Source organism: Benincasa hispida, chromosome 2 (genome assembly GCF_027475165.1).
Source record: "Benincasa hispida cultivar pf3 chromosome 2, pf3_genome.v1.1, whole genome shotgun sequence".
NCBI lineage: Eukaryota > Viridiplantae > Streptophyta > Magnoliopsida > Cucurbitales > Cucurbitaceae > Benincasa > Benincasa hispida.
Genome location: NC_143479.1, coordinates 58,615,713 through 58,639,099, shown reverse-complemented (window position 1 = coordinate 58,639,099; position 23,387 = coordinate 58,615,713). Strand labels below are relative to the sequence as shown.

The following is a 23,387-nucleotide window of genomic DNA, read 5'->3' as shown; positions in this document are numbered from 1 at the left end:
TAGAAATGGAGAATAGTTAGGTGGAAGATAACTTCAAAGTTTAAGATTGAAATTTAAGTTACCTCATATAGAGTTATAATAACGTATTTATAGAGAGAATGACCTAAAATTACCCTTTTCATTTAGAATTCAGATGAGATAGATTTTTCCTTATCTTACATAAATTAGGTTTTGATTTGATTAGATCACCGGAACACTTATTTGATCCCGAATCCACTTTATCTTAGATTTATCTTCCTCATCTTTTCCTAACTTTTGGCTTGTTTTGTCTGGTACTATAAAGTCACCCATAAGTTTAAGTTGAAGAATAAAAATGAATTTGATATCATATCATCTAACACTCGAAAGATATAATAAGTATGTTTCATATATCAACTATACTCTAAATGATGAGAAAAAGTTTGGAGGTGAGAGTGAAAGGGGATAACTAGGGTTTTGAGGATGTGTGTGGTGAATCTTTGTTTGATTTATTGGTGGAGATTTTCTGAGGGGTATAGTCAGCCATCAGGGTGAAGAAAGATTTAGTTTTTTTTATGATAGCTAAGGGTGTGGGGTATTGTATTGTATATTTCTATTGATTATAAGCTGGCCAAATTTGGAACCAAGTGCTAGCTGCCTTCTCCATCTCATATGGGCTTTGGTCCACACTCATTCACAACTTTCTCATTACATTTAGGTTTCTATTGCTTTCTCTTCACATTGAAATAATAGAGGTGTGTAAAGGAACCGAATCGAACTGAACCAAAAAATTCAACTTAACTAGTTTAGCTAGCTCAAGGTATATGCGACTTCTTTTCTAATTTATGTAAACACTCGTCTGACCAAATAGATTGTCTCACTATCTATCCTAAATTCGGTAGAGATTATAAAAAGATTTCAAGTAAATTTGAACAATTCATGGCAACAAATAGAGAGGATATAGACTTAATTTCAAAAACTAAAAATAAAATAGTTACTAAATGAGACCTAAACGTTTTGATGAATTTTGAATATTTTTATTATAAAGAATCTAGTGGAATTTTCACTATTTTAAAAACTTTTGAGACATCAAATTTAACATACTTTTTTTAGATATGATCTAAAAAATTGTAGAAATGTGAGAATTCAAACCTCTAATCTTTTGGTTGAAAAATAGGTAAATGTATTTATTTGCAAATAATAATAATAATCATCATAATGATGCTTATGCATTATACAATATTTGAATTAGAGACGTAAGAATCTAAATTTTTAATGAATTCTTTTATATCCGCAATTAAATCTTGATACTAAGGTCTCCTTTGGTAACCATGTGATTTTTTATTTTCATTTTTAAAAATTAAGCCCATTTCATTCACATTTCTTACAATAATGTGTATCTTTCTAAAGTACAATGGTTGAATTCTTAACCAAATTTCAAAAATAAAAACAACTTTTTAAAAGCCTTTTTTTAGTTCACAAAATTTGGTTTGGTTTTTTAAACCATTAGTGAAAAGTAGACAACAAATAAAGAAATTTGAAAGTGGATGTAATATTCATACGCTTAATTTTCAAAAATAAAAAACAAAAGAATGATTAAATGGTGCCTAAATAAAACCATTTTTGGATAAGATATTTTTAAGCCGAGGTGCAATTTTGATCACATGATGAAGTAAGATCTTTATCCTAAGTATTCGAGCTTTTATAAATCGGACAAGTTTAATTAATCATAATATAGCAATCCAAGTATAAGCAACGTTACCAAATCTTGTATACTAAATCAAATATGTTATAGGTAATATTGAACTAGAGGACTTAACCGACATTTAAAAAAGATCACTAGAAAGGTCCATTATTCTTTTTAGTGTCCAAATTTTGACATCACAACAAATTCGAAAATCATTTTACCAACTGAGGCGGCCAAAATGTTGTAATTTTAAATCCTTTCAATTCATATATTGATGGTAGAAATATAGTTCATGTTGTTTAGATTTTGAAGAAGTTTTTGAGTATCTAAAAAGAATATAATAACTTTATTGCACTAGAAACAAAAAAAAGGAATTATTTGTTTATTTATTTATTTTTTGTGTAGAATTCAAAATATTCTAATATCATATTATTGTTTAACTTAAAAAAACATCATATTGACGTCTAAAATATAATAAAAAATAATTAATATTATTCTTCTTATTGAAATTAAACTTCCCATATCCAAAAAAGTTACAATTTTAGGAGAGTGAAAAGATTATTTTTAAGGCATTGGACATGTTAAATGGAGACAAAAAAGGAAAAATAATGATCAAAATGATATTCATAAAATCCTCAGACCTTGATATTTCAATTTCAACAAATGCCAATTTGAACATTTCAATGGTACATGCTACACACTTAGACACCATGCACAAACTATATATATTAAACTTTGAACTAAAGCAAAATTGCAATAAATAAGATTTCGTTCGGTAATCATTTGGTTTTTTTGTTTTTGTTTTTGAAAATTAAGTATATTTTATCCACATTTCTTACAATAATTTGCATCTTTCTTAATACAATGGTTGAATTTTTAGTCATATTTTAAAAATAAAAAATAAAATATTACCAAACGAAGCCTAAATAATTTATAGAGGAAGATCAAAATCCCTAAACCTAAAGAAACAAACATTACCTCTACTAGACCATTATAAAATTAAGAAAGCATTGATATCTTGAGTCAAATTTCAAAGAATAGCTCAGGTCATCTAATTCTAAAATTATTTTTTTAAAAAATAATAATAATAATAAAAAGAAAAGGAAAAGGAAAAAAAATAACATTATGAATATTTTCACCCATTAATTCAAAAGCCAACACTAGAAGGAAAATTGATATACCCCTAAGTGTGGGTTGAGACCCCTCTAATATATATATATTTGAAGTTGAATGATGGATTGTATAAAGATTTCAACTATCCATCTTTAAAATAGTAATTAATATTTATACGTAGTATATAAAAATTAAGATAAGAAATACTTTAGGTCAATCTCTAAATTTTCATAAAAATAACATTTAATTCTTAAATTTGGTTGACAATAATTTAAACCTTATATTTTTCAAATTTATAACAATTTAGTCTCTACAATGAAACATATTAGTATAATTTGATGAAATTAATTTTTTACAAGAGTAAATTGATAAACTGAATGGGAATCAAAATTTATTTATAGACTATAAAGACTAAGTCATTATATACCAAAAATCAACCATCAATTTTTTTAATAAAAAGATTCGTCCTAAAAGCTAGTTACAAATTATATATTTCAAGAACTAAATCGTTAATTATTAAAATTCAATGACTAAATTATTATAATTGAATTTAAAAATTCAGAGACTAAATTATAATTTTCATAAAACTTCAACATCCAGAAATATTTCCAGATGCAGCCATATTATTCCCTAGAATGTGAACATGTACAAAGTCACGAGGGATTTAACTTTGGAAATAAATGAAATAATATTTATTTAGAGAGCCAATTTTAAGGAAATAATTAATTCTTATAGATTAATTTAATTATTGCATTAAAAGATTATAGCTATATTTTTAGAGTGTTAATGATGATTATGGATATTTTGGTGGATGACAGTAAAAAAGGTATAGGAAAAAAGTCCGGCAAAAAATCTCAACTCTTGATACCCTAAAATCTATATGATTGATTCTATAAGGGTTGCAAATCAACCTTTTTGTATCAAACATAATATTATTTTTTTATTAATTACTAGTAATATGATTTATATACACATTGAATCTCTAAATACGACTTTTTAAAGAAAAAAACAAAGAAGTCAAACTTCTAAGCATCCACCTCTCTTTTAATTAAAAAAAAAAAATAAAAAAATCGGACTTCTAATCTCCAGAACGAAAAGTCATGTCAATTAGTTGAACTAAGTTCATTTTAGTCATGAACTTTTTCTATTCATTCTATCTTGTGGTAGAATATGTCAATTTGGATATAGTTTAGTGGTAGAATTATAATATCTTTAAAAAAATAATGCAATAATCTTTCTTTCAGGACGAATTAATATATATATGTATTCCATTTGACCTAGTTGAGATGTCCAAGTTTGCCGACTATTGATATCAATATCGAGATTTTAATTTTACAGATATAATGATATAATTTTAATATTGTAGGATATTTATGTAAGCTAAAAAATTTATAAAAATTATCTAGTTTAATTTATTAAGTTGCAGATAGTGTTATTTATATATTTATTTATATTGAATTAAATAAATGATTTTTTTAATGTGTTACTAGTATTTATAAAAGATATTGATGATATTAATGAATTTGTAATATCAATGTCAAATCTTTCGATTTATAGATATAACGATGAATATATAAATATGTCTATCGATATTTAATTATTAATTCGAATATTGGTTTGGTGGATACTATTAATCTCTTAAATGTCCATGATTCAATTTTCAATTTTCAATTATTGAACTAAAAATTTGATTAAGAAATTGAATAAGGGAGAAGTGAGCATATCTTCTCTCTTAAATGTCTACCACAAATTTGTTACTTGCAAGTCCCTACCAAATAAAAAGTAGGATATTTCCCCTTCAAAGAAAAAAAAGATATTTGATTTTTAAGAATAAGATATATTTGTATAAATCTTAATCTTGTAACTCGAGAATTTAAAAAAAAAAATTAAAATTAAATGATTCACTACTTTCTTTGCTTAAATTAAAATTGAAGTAAGTTAATATTTGGTTCTAAGGTAGAATAGTATTTTTTTTTATGGGTTTTTGCTAAAACTCTGTAAATAAATAAAATATGTAACCAAAATTAAATTTAAGAATTAGTAGGGTTATTTTTGTAAATTATTCTAATTCATAAGTACATGAAAATTTTCCTACAAATAAAATATATTTTTTGAGAAAATAATTTTTTTTTTTTTTTTTTAAAAAAAGTAGTGTTCTTTTATGAGCTTTATGGTTAAAATTTCATAAATACATGAATTTTTTTCCTAATTTAATATTCTAGGTTTGAAATAATTTTCATATACTTAACAATTTTAATTTCAACAATCAATAATAATATTTTTAATTAAAAGTGAGATTGAGTAGTGTTCTATTTTTTACTTTATTAAGTTTCTTAAATACATGAAATTTTTCATTAAACAATGGAAATTAGAAACATCGAAAACATCGAAGTCCAATGTAATAATATTCTTGAGGTGTAGAAAATTATTTTGGGAATCCAAAATAAATTTTCAATTTTTCTTAATGACTTTGATGTCACTCATAATTATTAATCATGTCTTGTTCCATAATGTGAGCTAGTCAGCATGGACATTTAAAAAGCAAAATAACATTTCGTGAACTTCATTATATTTTTAATTGAATAATAAAAGATGAAATTTGGTAACCGTTTTTTTACGAGTGTTCACTACAAGAAAAATGAGCTCCTCCGATGCCTAAATCGATCGTCGGGAGACAGGGTGTCTCCCGATGAAGTAAAACATCGTCGACGCCATAAAGAACCGTCGGGAGTTCCCAAGGAACTCCAACTCCCGACGAGTAAATCAAAACTCCCGACGGTTCTCCCGACACCCGTTGGGCGGTGTCGGGAGATGGAATCTAGTAAAAATCAGATCCCTTCTTCTTCACCCCCACCCCCCCCCCCTTCCCTCTTCCCCATCGTCCCACGTTTCGCTCAACACCCGTCACTCCCCTCCTTCAACCGCGCCTTCTTCAACCCGTGTGCGTCTCCTTTAAGTTGTCACTGCCTCTGTCCAGCCGCCGCCCGCAATTTTGTGGATTATGGATATTATACTTTATTAATCTTGGACTTAGTTTAGGAAAAAAAATCAATAACATTAGAGGCAAAAAAAGTCAAATCACCCATTATAAATTATTTAGAATTTTAAATTCTCCAAATAAACTTGGAATTTTGTATTAAGTTAATCAAAATTCATGCTTAATAAAGACTTTGTACTTTGTCCTCTAATCCAAGTTATTGTTTTAGATTACAAGTTGGTCAGAAAAGATATATTTTTAAGGATGAATAAATAATGGATTAAAATAAGGAATAAGTTATCAGTAGAGTATAGAGAAAGAGTATCTCAGTTTTTTATATGACGAAGTTTCATGTTAATGATTTCGGACGAATAAGATGTCCATGCAAGAATTGTATGAATTCAATTTGGGAAAAAATAGATATCATGGAACGACATCTATTAACATATGGAATATCTCCCTCATACTGTGAATGGGTATATCATGGAGAGCCAGTAAACTTATCTAGAGGTTTTAAAAGTCATACAACTCATTCAATACAAAATGTTGAAGTAGATAGTATAGAGGGTAATGTTGCCGAAGAAAATGAGATGTTGAATCTTATAAACGATTTACAAGTTCCAATTGAAAACGAAAATGCAAATGAAGAAAGGATTGAGAATGAAATGTCCTCTAATGGTCAAGAAAGAGATACCATGAACTTATTCGAGGATTTAATGACCGAAGCACGTAATGAATTATACCCTGGTTGTTCGCAATTTTCGTCCTTGAAATTTTTAGTGAAGTTGATGCATATCAAAGTTCTCAACAGCTGGATTAACAAATCATTTGACATGTTGCTGGAATTGTTAAAAGCAGCGTTTCCACCTGGCACCGCTATATCTACTTCTTTTTATGAAGCCAAGCGAAAATTGCGTAATTTAGGCCTATGTTATGAGTCTATTCATGCGAGTAAATATGATTATGAGTCTATTCATGCGTACAAATACTCGTTTTGTCGTTGAACTTGGAGTTCTTGTGTGTTTATGAATGTTATAGGTGAGTTGAGATTGGTTTAAACTATTTTGGGGACAAAGTTGGAATTTTATGTGTGTTCATTTTTATTTATGAAATTTGTGTGTTTTTTTATGTTCGGGAGGTTTCATGTTTGTCGTGAGGGTGGGTAGAGTTTGATTATACTCGTTTTGTCGTTGAACTTAGAGTTCTTGTGTGTTTATGAATGTTTATGAAGTTCTAATGTGTTTGTGGATGTTTTGTTTATGAAGTTTGAACGTGTTATGGATGTTTAAAATGATGACATTTGAATGTTTTTGTTTTATTGTAGCTCGGAGATGAGGTTGGACAATTGTTCAAAATGTTGTATTCCAAACGTGTTCTAGACATTGTTTTCATTTTATTTCTTCTATATATTTGTGAAAAAAAATTTCTTTTATTTAGTATCGACTTTGTTTTATTCTAGGATATTGTAATTTTTTATTTATTTGTCATACTATAGACTTCGTTTTCATTGTTTTATTTATTATGTGAATCTGTTTAGTAGGTTAATTATGTTTTACAGGTTATTAATATCAAATTTTAAAAAATTACAAACTATAAATTAAAAATATTTGAAAGACAATTTTCAACTAATGAAGGAACTCCCCACGCATATATTACTGTGTCGAGAGTTCCTGTAACTCCCAATGCATAAAACAAACCGTCGGGAGTTCCAGAACTCCCGACACATGAAACAAACCTTCTGGAGTTCGAGAACTCCTGACGCATAGAACAAGGCGTCGGGAGTTAGTCGAGGAACTCCCAATGCATGTATAGGGCATCGGGAGTTCTTCCAGCTTTCGATACCGTATATAAGGTGTCGGCAATTGGAAGAACTCCCGACGCCTTCCTTTCATGCGTCGGGAGTTCCTCTCCCAATAGATTTTCCCCAACCAACTCCCGACGATCCATTATTCGTCGGGAGAGGCTCTTCCGATGCATTTTCCATCCTTTCTCGGTAAATTGTGACATCGGGAGAAGTTCGATTTTTTGTAGTAGTTGTCGGGTGCTAACATCTTCCTTACACACAAATGACTCCCGAACTCAAATCTAAATTTTTTCGTAGACCAATATTTCTTTAATTAGGTGACTAATTAGGCCTTTAATATGGTTGATGACGACTCCAAAACTCTTTAATTTAAGAAACCCATAAAAGAAGATGTCAAACTCTCCACATCGCAATCACATTGCGACATATGTAATATTATTCACTTGAAATTCTAACTTCTAAGCTCTTTACATGAAATGATATGTGGATATCTAACTTTTAACTTCAAGAGATATAGAGTGCAATATCAATCATCATACAACAACATCTCCCATGTGACTGTTTGGTTGGCATTTCATTTCATTCCATCACCACTGCCAATCTTCTACAAATGTTTGTTTATATATAATTTTTTTTTTATCATTTTTTTTCTCTTCCTCATATCTTTTCCCTCTTCTCTTTTCCTTTTATTTCCTTTTATACATTATTCCACATTCCACACATTTGTTTTCTCCCTAAACATAACTCTCTATTCTTTATCCTTTTACTTTTTTCCCCATGACATAATATATTCAATATGCTTATGTTATTATTGATAGGGGTGATTTTGAACTTGTAGAAAATAACAAGATATTTAAGTGGATTTTATTGAATTTTTTGGAAAAATTAAAGACCCAATGGCATTCTTGTAAATAATGAACAGTGGCAAACTTGTAATTATTCATTCTTCTTCAAAATTAGGGCCTTTTTCGTGGGTCGAAAGAAGCCACCTGTGCTGAAGAAGGTACAGCCGTAATCGAAAACAAAACAGAGGCAGCCGCTGAAGAGAAGTGCAGCCACCTGAGGAATTTCGAAGTCCACGAACCGCCTGAAGTAAGAGGGAGCGCCACTGTCGTCCGGTCCAAAGTTGAAGAGCCTGTTGGAACTTAGGTTTGCCGGTTCGGGTGTCGCGGTGTGTACGTGGTTTTTTGCAGATCAGTTTGCGACGTGAGCGATCGGGGCAACAGTCATCGACCGTGGGTTTTCTCCATCCGGCATGGTCGACGACGTGGGCGTGGAAGCCGGTTCTTGCGTGGAGCGACAACGGTGAGAGATACGCGCGGGTCTGCGCATGGTTCGCTGGTCAGAGGCGATAGTGCACTATTTTGAGCTTTTTTGCAGCGGGTTGTTCTCAGTTTTCAGAGGCGGCATTGTGTGCAGATCTCTCGGTATCAGTGGATCTTAGAATTACAGAATGGTGAATTCGTTGATTATCTGTAATTTGTAAATTCCTTTATTGCTCATTAATAAAATTAATTCAAGCTGGTTCTCAAAGTGGATGTAAACTAAACTGGTCGAACCACTATATATCTTGGTGTTCTTTACTGCTTTTGATTTATTTTTGCTGAGTGTTTGCGTCCAAGTTGATCCAAAGAAGGTGTGTGGTAGTGTCCTGGCATATTCTGTAACAAAAGGTAGCCAAAATCTTAGATGAAGATAACCTTCCACCAACAATTACAAAAGCTAAAAAAAGGATATGGATGAGATGGCCTAGGCTAGTAGATGAGGCCACTACTACAGCGGAATTGTGGAAGAAACTGGAAAGTCTTTATTTGACTAAGTCTTTGCCAAATAAATTATATCTAAAGGAGAAATTTTTTGGATAGAAGATGGACTCAAGTAAAGGCTTAGAAGAGAACCTAGATGAATTTTAGAAGATTATAGTTGATCTCAATAACATCGATGAGAAGATGTCGGATGAAAATCAAGCAGTTATTCTTCTGAATTCTTTGCCATAATCATTTCGAAAAGTTAAGGCAACTATTAAATATGGACGGGATTCATTGTCCATAGATATAGTGTTGGATGCCTTAAGAACGAGAAATCTCGAGATTAAAAATGAATGCAAGGATGGAGAGTTACTCATGGCCAGAGGCAAAAATGAGAAAAAAAAAATGGAAAACGAAAAAAGTCGAGATCCAGGTTGAAATCAAAGGGGAAAAGCAAAAAGTGTTTCTTATGTCATAAAGAATGACACTTTAGAAAGAATTGCCCTTTGAAAAATAGCAAGGAAGTATCAAGTAGCGAGCATACAGGGGATTCTAGTACAGTAAATATTACTGATGGGTATGATTCAGCAGAGTTTTTGATGGTGTCCAGCAGGGACATTCAGAATGCCTGGATCATGGATTTAGGGTACACGTTTCACATGACTCCTAATCGGGATTTCTTGATTGACTTTCAGGAAAATGATGGGGGATCAATTCTGCTTGGTGATAATGGTGCTTGTGATATAAAAGGAATTGGGTCAGTTCGAATTGCAACACATGATGGTATGATCAGAATTCTTACAAATGTAAGGTATGTTCCAGAACTCAAACCAAATCTAATTTCTCTTGGCGAATTAGATAGAGCAGATTATTCTTATAAATCTGAGAATGGAGTTCGGAAGGTTATCAAGGGTTCTTTAGTTAAGTTGAAGGGGATCTTGAGGAATGGTCTTTATGTGTTGGAAGGTACTGCAGTTTCAGGTAGTGCTGTTGTTGCATCTGGGAAAGAAATAGATAAATCTATGTTATGACATAACAGACTAGCGCATGCTTTCAGAACAAGGTTTGCTTGGAGGAGTTAAAGACATTGAACTCCCATTTTGTGAACACTGCATAATAGGAAAGTCTACTAGAGTGAAGTTTGGGAAAGGGAAGCATTCTACTAAAGGAATTTTTTATTATATTCATTCAGATTTGTGAGGTCCTACAAAGGTACCTTCTATGGGAGGTTCGAGATATTTTATGTCGATCATTGATGACTTTTCAAGAAAGGTGTGGATGTATCCACTGAAACAGAAGAATGAAGCTTTTGGGAAATTTCTTGAATGGAAAAAGCAAGTTGAGAACCAGACAACCAAAAAGATAAAGTATCTGAGGACAAACAATGGTTTGGAATTTGTGAATCACAAATTTGATAAATTTTGCAAATCTGAGGGAATTACGAGGCATTTCATTGTTACGTACACTCCACAGCAGAATGGTTTAGCTGAGAGGTTCAACAGAACAATTATGGAGTGTACAAGATATTTCTTGACAAATGCTTCATTACCCTTGAAATTTTGGGGGAAGTTGCCCAAACAGCCTGTTATCTTATTAATAGGAGTCTGTCTTCCGCTTTAGGCCTAAAGACTCCTCAGGAGATATGGACAAGCAACAAGCTTGGATCATCTCAGAGTGTTTGGATGTTCAGCTTATGCTCATGTTAAGGAAGGGAAGCTGAATAAGAGGGCACTAAAATGTATGTTTATTGGCTACCCTCGGGGTGTTAAAGGATATAAACTTTGGTGCTTGGAAAAGGGCAGAAATAAATGCATTATTAGCAGAGATGTGACCTTTAATGAAACAGAGATGTCATTTCATGTCAAAGAGCAGCAGAAACAACAGACAGTTGATTAGGTTAAGGCAGAGGTTAGAATTGATTCTAAAGCACAACCATCAGTTAATTCAGATGATTCCAATGATCAGTCATCCAGTTCTGATGATAGATAGCCTCCATTGCAGAGGACTTTGATTGATGAGGGAACTTTTGGTGAAGAAAGCTCAAGTGGCAGTGACCTACAAAACTATCAGCTTACACGTGACTAGCCTCAACAGGTGAGGGATGCCCCTACGAGGTATGGTTATGCTGATTTAGTTGCTTATGCTCTTACTTGTGCAGCTGACAGTATTGAAGCAGAGCCTCTTACTTTTGAGGAGGCTATTGTATCTGATTCGAAGGAACCGTGGAAGGATGCTATGGAAGTAGAATTATTCTCATTGCAGAAGAATCAGACATGGTCATTGGTTCCAAGGCCTTCTAATCAAAAACTCATTTGGTCAAAGTGTATTTATAAAATCAAGCCAGGTATAGGAGGTGACAACAAGCCTAGGTATAAGACTAGACTAGTAGCCAAGAGCTACACTCAAAATGAGGGAGTTGGCTTTCATGAGATTTTCTCTCCAGTGGTGAGGCATTCGTCCATTCAATTAATTTTATCTATTGCTGTTCACTTTGATATGTTTGTTGAACAGATGGACGTCACCACAACTTTCCTTCATGGTGAATTGGAGGAAATGATCTACATGGCTCAACCTAAGGGCTAGAAGATGAAAGGAAAGGAAGACATGGTTTGTCGTCTTCATAGGTCCATCTATGGACTGAAGCAATCGCCGAGACAGTGATATATCAGGTTTGACAATTTTATTCTAAAGCAGGGGTTTCACAGGAGCTCATATGATGCTTGCGTGTACTGGAAACTATCTCAGAAAGGTACATATACTTATCTACTTCTGTATGTAGATGATATGATTCTGGTGTCTAAAGATTATTCTGAAATCTGTGATCTCAAGAAACGATTGAGTAGTGAATTTGAGATGAAATATTTAAGTGAACTGAAAAGGATCCTAGACATGGATGTGAAAAGAGATAGGGAGAAAGGTTTGTTAACCATTTCGCAGGAAAGTTATGTGCATAAACTGCTTGAGAAGTATAATATGTCTGGTTGTAAGGGAGTTTCGCACCCTTAGCATCTCATTTTAGGCTTTCTTCGTCTCAGTATCCTGTTATTGAACAAGAAAGTTTAGAGATGGCTAATATTCCCTATTGTAATGCTGTTGAAAGTATTATGTATTTGATGATTTGTACTAGGCCTGATTTGGGTTATGCTATGAGTATGATAACTAGGTTTATGTCAAATCCTGGGAAGGAGCATTGGAATGTAATTAAATGGGTGTTTCGATATTTGAAAGGTAGTGCTAGTGTATCATTGTGTTTTAGCAGGGATTGTGATAAATCAGCACTTCTTCACAGATGCAGATTATGCTGCAGACCTTGACAAAAGAAGGTCTCTATCAGGTCACATTTTTTGTCTGTTTTGTAATGTGGTCAATTAGAAGGTTTCTCTACAGTCAGTTGTTGCCTTGTCTACTACTGAGTCAGAGTATATTTTAGTGGGTGAAGCTGTGAAAGAGGCAGTTGGTTGAAAATGATAGTTGGTGAGTTGTTGTCGCAGGAGTTCATTCCTATCGTCCGTTGTGATAGCCAGAGTGCTATTCATCTTGCAAAGAATCCATCTCATCACGAACGGTCTAAGCATATCGATATCAAATTTTATTTTATCAGAGAAGTTGTGGCCCAGAAAGATGTTGAACTGGTCAAGGTTCATACAGTTGAGAATTTGTCAAATATGTTAACCAAGGTTCTTCCAGCCCCTAGGTTCAAATAATGGGCTAAATATTAAATCTGGATGATAAGAAGATTGGAGAATCAATGTACTTAAATATTCTTATTATGGGGGAGATTTGTAGAAAATAACAAGGTATTTAAGTGGGTTTTATTGGATTTTTTGGAAAAATTAAAGGCCCAATGGAATTTTTGTAAATAATGAGCACAAACTTGTAATTATTCCTTCTTCTCCAAAATTAGGGCCTTTTTCGTGGGTCTCCTTTTGCTGAAGAAAGAAGCCGCCTGTGCTGAAGAACAGCCGTAATCGAAAATAAAACAGGGGTAACCGCTGAAGAGAAGTGCAGCCGCCTGAGGAATTTCGAAGTCCACGAACCGCCTGAAGTAAGAGGGAGCGCCACTGTCGTTCAGTCTGAAGTTGAAGAGTCGACTGGAACTTGGTTTTGCCGGTTCGGGTGCCGCGGCGTGTGCGTGGTTTTTTGCAGATCAGTTCGCGGCGTAAGCGATCGAAGCAGCAGTCGTCGACCATGGGTTTCTCCGTCCAGCGAGGTCGACGACATGGGCGTGGAAGCCAGTTCTTACGTGGAGCGGCAACAATGAGAGATACACGCGGGTCTGCGCGTGGTTCGCCGGTCAGAGGCGATAGTGCACTGTTTTGGGATGTTTTTCAACGGGTTGTTCTTAGTTTTCAGAGGCGGCGTTGTGTGCAGATCTCTCGGTATCAGTGGAGCTTAGAATTACAGATTGATGAATTCGTTGATTATCTGTAATTTATAAATTCCTTTATTGCTCATTAATAAAATTAATTCAAACTGGTCGAACCACTATATATCTTGGTGTTCTTTACTGCTTTCGATTTATTTCTGCTGAGTGTTTGCGTTCTGTTTGGCCATCTAAGTTAGGTTCTAAAACTCTCACAGAACTAACAGAATAATCAACATCAAACAAAAATAGAAACAACAAAATCAAGAAGATAATAAGATTCGTATCAAAAGTGGCGACTTAATACAAAAATAAGTCTAGAAAAGAGATCGGCTTAGCTCAATGTACTTGGTCTATCCTAGCTCAAAGGATCATCTTAGAATCAAAATATATGACTAAGAGAATGCTCAACTAAAGCTGACCCTAACAGAATACCAAATGAGGCAAACCTCTCGCATGCTCCAACCTAGTAAGTCAAAGAATAACCCAATGCAACTCTAGAAACCATATTTAGGAAGAACTTCTCAACTACACCTATAAATATATCATGATAGCTCAGGGAGAGAAGTTAGTCCATTCTAATATTCAAACTCTCTACTTGTTACACAAATACACTTTCTAACTTAAGCATTGAGGCATGTGTGGCAAGCACTACACCGACGTGCAAATCTTTTCATTTTGCAAATCACATTCTTCGTTGAATTATTTCAAATTTACCGTAGTTATCACATGAAATCAGGTTCGTTTTTCCTTATCTGAATATATTTTGGCATCAACTATTATTATTATTATTATTATTATTATTATTATTATTATTTGTCGTAGTCCATGCAACTACTAGTTGATGTGATGAAGATGTCAAGAAAGTATGTGGATAGAAGAAGTTCCTAATTTTCAGCGTTGTTAAATGATAGGATCTAAAGACTATTTGTCTTAGCTTCATGCATTCACAAAGCTTTTTATAATTTCTTTGGATTTACTACACTACTTGATTCACTCTGCATTTTTGTTTTGAATTTGACAAACTATTGAAGTGAAAATGATGTAGGAAGATTTGGTTTTGAAAATCTCTATACATGTAGGGTATAATTTTGAAGACAAATTTGAGATATATCCTTTTCTCTTGAAATTACAAAGTTGATTTTTCTATCATCTCTGAAATTCTTTCATATTCATGATTATTGACCATGCAATTAAAATTTCACATTGGCTAGATAAGAGGATGATTGTAGTTGTTTAAGTGAGGAAACAATTATATCTGAGACATTTTTTAATGAAACCAAAAGCTAAGTCATGTTAGGCTTATGTCCAAAATTGGATGATATCGTATACAATTGTGAAGATATGTAGAGTTCCTTATCGTTAACAATTTATATTATCAGAGTCATGCTCTTGACTTAGTCATGTCAGTGGAATCTTCATGTGTCGAACAAGGTAAGTAGCCGTGAGTTTTGAAAGATGCAAGTCAATAGTGTGATATGTGGTTGAGCTTTGTACGATAGACAGTGTGTTCTTGTAAAGTATGTGGAAGTTGACTTGGATAAAAATTATTATTTAATAATTGTTCGTATATTTCACAGAGCCAAATTAAGTGAGAGGTAGAATTGATTATTTTGAAAATCAACAATCAAAATTTTCATGATCAATACATTAATTTTAAGGTTAAAATATCATTTTCTCTCTGTGTACTTTGAGTTTCATCTCATTTTAGTTCAAATGTTTTTTTTATTGTTTAAATTTAAGTTTTATTAAAAGTACATCGACGAAGCGAAATTGATTTTTATCAAAATTTATTATATAATAGCAATAAAAATATTTTATTAAAAAAATCCATGTGAATATTATTTCAAAATTCATATTAAATTTAAGTTTTATTTGAAAGTAATTAGAAAAGGAACAAAACCCAAATACATTGGCCAAAAAAATATTTGAACCTAATTTTAATCAAGTGTATAATATATTTATATATTTTCTAACCCGATATGTAAATTTAAAATTTTTAAATTGTTAAAAAGAAAAAAATAAAAATAAAAACTAAAAAAAAGGTTTGGGCTACGTTTCCAGTTGTTTGGGCTTGGCCCGGCCCACTAACTAGAAGTATGCACAAATTTAGACGGGATTAGCAAATTTTAATTTTCTCTTAATTATAATATTCGAATTTAATGTGAATAATTGGTACAAAATAATCATTATGTAAGCAAAGCTGACCAAATTATAAAAATCAATGTGTTTCCGTAAAAATATATTTTAAAAATCAGTAAAACTGAGAAAAACTACGCAATTTAATTAATAAAAAGTCAAACAAATTAAGCTTATACATTATTCTTAATCCTTATAATTTAACATGTTTGATAACCATTTGATTTTTTATTTTCTTTTAAAAGTAAGTCTATTTCTTTTACATTTCTTAGAATGATTTGCATCTTTCTTAAATACAATAACTGAATTAGCCAAATTCCAAAAACAAAAATAATTTACTTTTTTTAGCTCTCAAAATTTGGTTTCGCTTTTGTAAAAAAATAGATAACAAAGGAAGAAATTTGAATATGAAAGTAATGCCCATAAGCTTAATTTTAAAAAAACAAATACAAAAAATAAAATGATTACCAAACAGGAACTTAATTAATTTTTTTCAATGTTTATATATAAAAAAAATTTATTTCTTTTCAACCTGTATATTATTATAGGATCATCAAGAGGGATATGGTGTATGAATTTAAATTAACAAATCAGATTCATATTAAAAAAAAAAAAAAAAAAAAACCTTAAAATATTTTGTTTGATCATATGAGTAAAATGTTATAGTAGCTTTATTATTTTATATCCACGGCAAAATATCATGGTCACATCTTATTATATTTGTGAATAAGTTAACTCAATTTTCTATACTTAAAAATAACTGAAATAAATATTCAAGTTATTAGAGGAATAAAAAAAAAAAAAAATTAACTATCTAGTAATACGTAAGCTTTCTTTATTTTAGATAGAAAGATCCCAAATTTAATTCTAATTAAGTAAAAAAAATGATACATTTAATTCATTAAAAAAACACATTATCTTAAAATCCATACTTGGCATCCAAATTAATTAGTAATTACCTACATTCTATAGAAACTAAATGTAAAATTGAATTATAATTTGCTAGATTAAAATTGAATGTATGATTAAGGACAAGAAATTATTGTTCTGAATTTATTTAAATTTTTAACTTAATTGAAAATTTTTTGTCCAGGAGAGAGCAATTTTTTAGGGTCAAACAGGGCCTTCCTTTGCCGGAAAACACTCCATTTCCGGCCAAAATGATTAATCCAATCTTTTTGAGTTTCAAAATGGGGAAGATATTGTTTCACTCCAATTCCAGCTTCTTCACAGAACTTTAAAATGTCTCTATTATGAGCATCAAACGTTTCCCAATCTTTGAATCCACTCGAAAATAGGATCGCCGCTGCGTAGAACACGTCCTCGTCGGGTATCACGGCAGAGGTTCGATCGTCCCACCTGCAAAAGTTATCCGTTCGAAAATGTTATAAGAAACTATGATATTACTACTTCGTAAGCTTCTCTGCGTTTCGTTACGAATATAAATATTGATTTTTAGGTTTAACGTGGTACTAACAAGGAATTGTTATCCCATCTTATTAGACTAAATATATCATAATTATTGGATAATATGGGGTATCGTCCTAAATAAATTGGTGATAAACAGAAGTAACTATCTGATAAAGATTGTGAGGTCCCTTAATTTTTTTTAAGGTGAGATCTTGATTAACATCTAGACTTAAGATAAGGCTTTTTTGAGATCACTATTCTTAATTTTCTTTTTAGATTGGATGCCTGTTTGGGTTTCGTAGGTTCTAATATCATATTATATAATATTTGATTCTCTCGCAAACCATGGAGTAGAAGAGGTCATGTATATTATAAAGATTGTGAAGTCAAAGTAAGAACCTACTTGCTTTTAAACATGGGGTAGAAGAGGAAAACGCCAGAAGTGAGATTACGCTTTTGAATAATGCCTCTAAAAACACCCGAATCAAAATCGGCAATTCTCGACTTCGGAACGAAAAGATTCATCCATGGATGAGGAACATCCCACAACCCTAAAGCTGTTAAAGCTACCTCGTCGGTATGAACTCGGTCTAGAAATTCTTCATAAGAAGCGTCTTTAATAAACTTCATCCCCGCTTCAAAGCTCAACCCTCTCAACAATTTCTCGACTTCCTGTGTGTCATGAAAAGAAAAAAACGATGTATATTTACCATTTGAGTCATAGCGATCTCTTTGAATAATTTATCGTAATTAAACAAAACCAACCTGGTCAATGGAAGAAGAAGATTGTTGATCATAATATTTGACAATTTCAAGGACGTAAACGATGCCGTATTGGGAGACAAGGGAGGATATTTTGGGCTGGTCGGCGAGAGGGTAGAATGAGGAATTATCAGGTGTGTTAAATTGTAGCATAAGCAAACCTTCGACGTAATCTGGACCGTTGGATTTCGATATCAAGAATTCTTGATCACTTGTAAATGAAGAGAAGTTGGTGTAGAGCATCCTAACCCATTTAACCTTATTTTTTTAAAAAAATTAAAAAAAAAATCCATGTCAGCAAATACAATCTTATTAAACCTTAATCCACCAGAAAATCTTGTCCCAAAAAAATAATTTAAAAAATTCATTCATTCAAAAAGTCAAAGAAACCGTTGTATACGTAAGGTCGTTAAAAATATTATATTATTATTATTATTTTGAAGTCAATATATATATATATATATATATATGTATTTGAAAAAATAAAATTAGAGGAAGTTTTTAAAGTCCTAATAAAAATTTGATTTTATAACGTCATTTAAATTGAATAATTTATACCAAATTTTTTAGAGTTGAACCGGCTAAGGCCTGTTTAATGAATTACTTTGTGTTTTATTATTGTAATCTAATCTATCAAATAATAGTTTTTTTTTTGTTCTTTTTTTTCTTGTTTGACTGAATTAAATCAAAGAGAGCAAGAGAGCAAGAGAGAGACCCTTGTGGGAGTTGGAGCAAGAGCGATTCTAGCTCGGGTTATTATGCCGAACTGACCCAAACCGCCAAGGACGGAGTAAAAGAGTTCGGGATTGTTGGTGGGGGAGCAAGTTAACAATTCTCCTTTTCCTGTCATTCAAATAAAATATATATATATATATATATATATATATATTAACTATAACTAATAGATGACGATCTATCTGATGACTATTTAATAATACATGTTCATAACATGTTTTTATTTAATATTTTTATCAAATAATTGTTTCCATTCTACCAAATTATTAAGGATGTAATTAAAATAAATAAATGACATGTGGCAATTATGCACAAGGCTAAATTTGATTGGGGGTCGGGATTTGGAGAAAAAAAGGTTAACAACTTATGAAGATTGATTTTTACATACTAAGAAAAATTAGATGCATCTCGAACTACACTCATCATGTGCGACATATTCAAATATTCGATCATAAATTGACACATGATAAATTAAAAAAATACATTTTTATATTTATACTTTAGTTGAAATGGATATATGGAGAGACTAATACAGTCTACGTTGCACCCAAGTCTTCCTCTTATTGAAATTACCGTCAAAAGATAATACCATAGTCCATATACGATATCTCCAAAGGGTGTTACACATTTTAATTATTCATGTATAATTCATTCTTTGTCTTTTTTCATACAATAATCCCAAAACCACGATGACCAAAAAGACAAGAATTTTTATTTCACTCAAAATATAAAAGACAATTCCAACTTATTTTATGAACATGATGAGTTTTTGCTTTTTGGTTCTTTTTTTTCTCTCTCTATAAGGTAGTTTGTACAAATCATTAATTACTTTTTCATACGTGGAAGTTATTGGAATATATATATATAATGAGGTAATTAAAAAAAAAAATGGTTCAAAATGAAAATTTCAAGAAGATAGTTAAGTAATATTATCATTTTAAAGATGATGATTTGATTGTCATGTGAATGATGTTGAACCACTAAAATTTCTTATAAAAATGTAAAAGAGTTGAGAGAAAGATGACCAGTTACGACGTCGAGTTCGTGAACATTGCTAATTTGAGGACCAAACCGAAACGTCTGACCGCTAATTCCAGCATTAGACAATGTCCCACCGACGGTGATATGCAAATAATCCGTCCATGATACGGGACTAAACCCTTTCTGCATTGTTGCATGTAATACATCGATCCAAAGTTGCTCAGCACCGACGTCAGCATATGGACCCAACTGTGACGTTGTCGACACCACAATTCGACTTGTCTTTTGTCGGAAAACACCAAGCGACGTCATGTTTACGACGACTCCGTTCTCCACCAAGGCTTGCCCTCGGACACAATGACCTTGACCCCGGGCAGCAATATCCCACGGTACGGGGCTCGCATACATGAACCGGATCAGCCCGGCGATGTCGTGACCGGTAACCGGAAAGAAAACGCCATAAGGGTTCTCTTGAACAATCCGGCCATAATCTGTGGAAGCTAAGCTAATGGTTTGAGGGTCATTTCTAAGCTTCTCTAAGATTGCTTTTGGAAGAGCTAAACTCAAAGCCACTGCAAAAAACGGTGCGTTTTGAAGGAAAAGAGAACAAGTGAAAATTATGAGAAGAAAAAGATTAGGAGTTTCCATTTTTCTTTTTCTTTTTTTTTTTTAATTGAAGTGGAGAATAAGAGATGAAGAAAGAAGAATATAAAACAATGCATATTTATAGAGAGAGAAAAAAAACAATTAAACCTAAAATTAAAAAAACATATATGTATGATTGTGTGTGGAGAATGAATGTATTGGCAACGTAGAATTGACTTCTAAATATAATGGGTAACTTATTAAATTAAATATTATATTATAAAGTTTTAAAATGGTATGTGATTATTCAGTAATTGCTGTGTCAATACATTTTTTTTAACATTTAAAAATGGTATGTATGACATAAAAAGTAATATTAAAGTTCTCTTTAGAAAATTGTTTATTTTCATTTTTTTTTCTGGTGGAAGTTAATGCGTTAATTTTGGTAATCAAAATTATTAGAAATGTGATTTCAAACGTGTTAGTGACTAAGCCTAACGGTTTAATAAATTAAAATTTTGAAGCATGATTTCAAATGTCATATAGTTCTTTATTCGATATTGATTCTTGGGGAAAAAAATATTATTTATTGGATAAATAAAAAAAAAAAATAAACTCTAGATAATATCTTTAATAGCTTACAAATCTTGTTAATAAAATTTATATATGACCAATTTAGAAAATACATTACTTGTGGAAAATTATATTTACTATTTTTTGTTTCTTTTGGAGGTCTTGAGATTCAACAAGTTATATATATTTTGGACATATTAATTTGGATGATTTTTTCAAAGATTTGTTTTGATTTTGGGGAAGCTTTTTTCTTTTTTAACCTTTTATTTTTATTTTTAGTTTTTTTCTCCACTAAAAGATGTCATTGATTTTGGTGTAGTCATCCAATTGAATATGATTTTGTCTAGTTTACACTAAGTTTGAACATATAATTAAATTTTTTAGTGTTCCAATTGAATTGTCAACTCTATCTATCTCTCTCTCTCTCTCTCTACAAAGTTGCATGCATAATTTTATCTTGCCCTATTAATAATAAATAAATTATATATAACAAAAATCACACAAGTAATAATAACCCTTTGTCAAATTTGGTTCACTTATGGACTAAAAATAATGAATTAGCTAGCTGTCACCCTTAATCTAGGCTTGAATTTCTCTTACAATTTATTGTTTTCAAAGAAGTGACATCTTTAGGTTTTGGGTCTAATGTTATTAATTCATTTCAATTTAGTTTCTATGTTTCAAAATGCTACAATTTGAGTTTTATCTCAATTTGGTTTCTAAATTTCAAAATTTACTCTTTTAACTTTTGATTTTCACTAAATATTCACATGTCTATTAATTAGTTTTAAAGAAATAAAAATAGTTAATTAAGCTTCATTATTTTTCATCACAATTAAAATTAAATTTAATCCTTCGATTATAATTTTTTTAAGTTGGTTGATATAGATTAATGTAAATATCTAAAAGTCAATATTTAATGAAATTTGAGATTAAAAGTATAAATTTTAAAATTTATATACCAAATTACAACAAAATTCAAATTTCAAGGATAAAATGGTTCTAACCATAGTAAAATATTGATCTAACCGTCTAATTATACCTTCTTTTAGTGTTTACCTAACAACACACGATTTTTTTTTTCTAAAAATAGCTATTTCTTATAAGATTTTGTTATGAAATCATCTCCTTGATTTAAGCAACTAATAAATAATCAATAGAAGATAAACTCTTATCAACGTTTAATTAAAAATCATTTTATTTATTTGGGATACTCGAATTATTTTACAACCTTCCACCTTTGCTTTTGATGTTGGAAATCACTTAAACTTAGTCAACCATGAGCATAATTAGATTTTGAGTTTGAAGGGATTTAAAATTGTTCGAAGTATCTCGAGATCATAGAGCCTAAGCTAGTGCTCTCAAATTAGACTACAAGATTAGATAGCTACCTTTTTTTCTTTATATATTATTTTGGCTACTTTATTTTTTTCATTTATCCTATTAAAGGTGGAAATGGCTCGGTTCGGTTCGATTTAGTGGTCAAATCGAATCGAATCGAATTTTTTTAAATGTGAAACCAAATCGAACCGATTTATTGGTTCAAACCGAACCGCATATATATGCGGTTCGGTTCGGTTTCAGATTCGATTTTAGCATTTTTAAAAAAATCCATGTTATATTCTTTTTTAATTAAAAAGCGGTTCAGTTCGGTTTGGTTTTAAATTCGATTTTACTCTTTTTTTAATATATATATATATATATATATATTATATATATATATAGTTAAAAACAGTTCGGTTCGGTTTCAAATTCGGTTTTCAAAAGTGAAATCGAACTGAACTGAATTAATTCGGTTTCAAAATTTCTTCAAACCGGATCGAACCAAATTTTTCGATTTCATTGAGTTTTCAGTTCGGTTCGGTTTTTGCAGTTTGAATGACCACCCCTATATCCTATACAAGATTCAAAATATCGAGGTCCCAATATTATAGAAATACTAATAACGATGGAAATTTACTTTAATTGATAAAAATTATTATAATTAATTAATAAAACTTAGATTGTGACTTAATTATACTATAATTGACTTTTTTTAATTAGAATTTCTATAAGGTAAGAAATATTTAAATGTCTTTTGTAAATGTTTGTGTAAATGTTGGAATTTTTTTATGGTTTTTTCAAATTGAATTTCTTTATAAATGAAGATTTTGGTTGAAAATAAAGCTTAAAAAATAAGAAAAGTTACAAATTAAATAATAATAATAATAATAACACATAAAAAAGGTTAACCTTTTGTCAGAATTTCTTGAAATGTTCTTGAAATCTCAAAATTTCGTCGAAATGAGAGAATTGAAATATTCTCGAACTTTCAAAATATTAAGATCGAAATAGAGAGAAAAACGAAATTTTCCTCCGATCAAAATTTTGAGATTTCAATGGAAATTTTAAACTATGATTCTATATCAATATATTTACCTTTTATGCTCTTTACAAATTGGTATCTTCTAAAAGTTTATAAATTTACAAAATATCAAGATTGTTTGAATGGATATAAGAAAATTCAACTCCTAGAAAAAAATTTCGACAGTACATACGATAGTATATGTCAT

The 23,387-nt window shown here is 31.1% G+C and overlaps 1 protein-coding gene across 1 annotated transcript; it reads right to left on the bottom strand.

The window, feature by feature from the left end:
* Positions 1-16,771: 16,771 nt before the first annotated feature.
* Positions 16,772-20,412, bottom strand: LOC120071295 (cytokinin dehydrogenase 4-like). The gene is made up of 5 exons (XM_039023487.2): positions 19,722-20,412; positions 18,677-18,804; positions 17,965-18,219; positions 17,603-17,871; positions 16,772-17,148 (listed from the first exon to the last, which is right to left on the bottom strand). The coding sequence occupies exons 1-5, from the start codon at positions 20,323-20,325 to the stop codon at positions 16,860-16,862; spliced, it is 1,545 nt and encodes a 514-aa protein (XP_038879415.2). The 5' UTR covers positions 20,326-20,412; the 3' UTR covers positions 16,772-16,859.
* Between the last annotated feature and the right edge of the window lie 2,975 nt (positions 20,413-23,387).

Bases quoted from the DNA above. Each gene is read 5' to 3' on its own strand.
- LOC120071295 (XM_039023487.2), bottom strand. From the start codon at position 20,325: ATGGAAACTCCTAATCTTTTTCTTCTCATAATTTTCACTTGTTCTCTT. The intron at 18,805-19,721 runs GTCATCTTTCTC...TTTGAATGACAG, and splicing joins CGAACTCGACGTCGTAACTG to GAAAAGGAGAATTGTTAACT. The intron at 17,872-17,964 runs GTTGGTTTTGTT...CATGACACACAG, and splicing joins CTTCTTCTTCCATTGACCAG to GAAGTCGAGAAATTGTTGAG.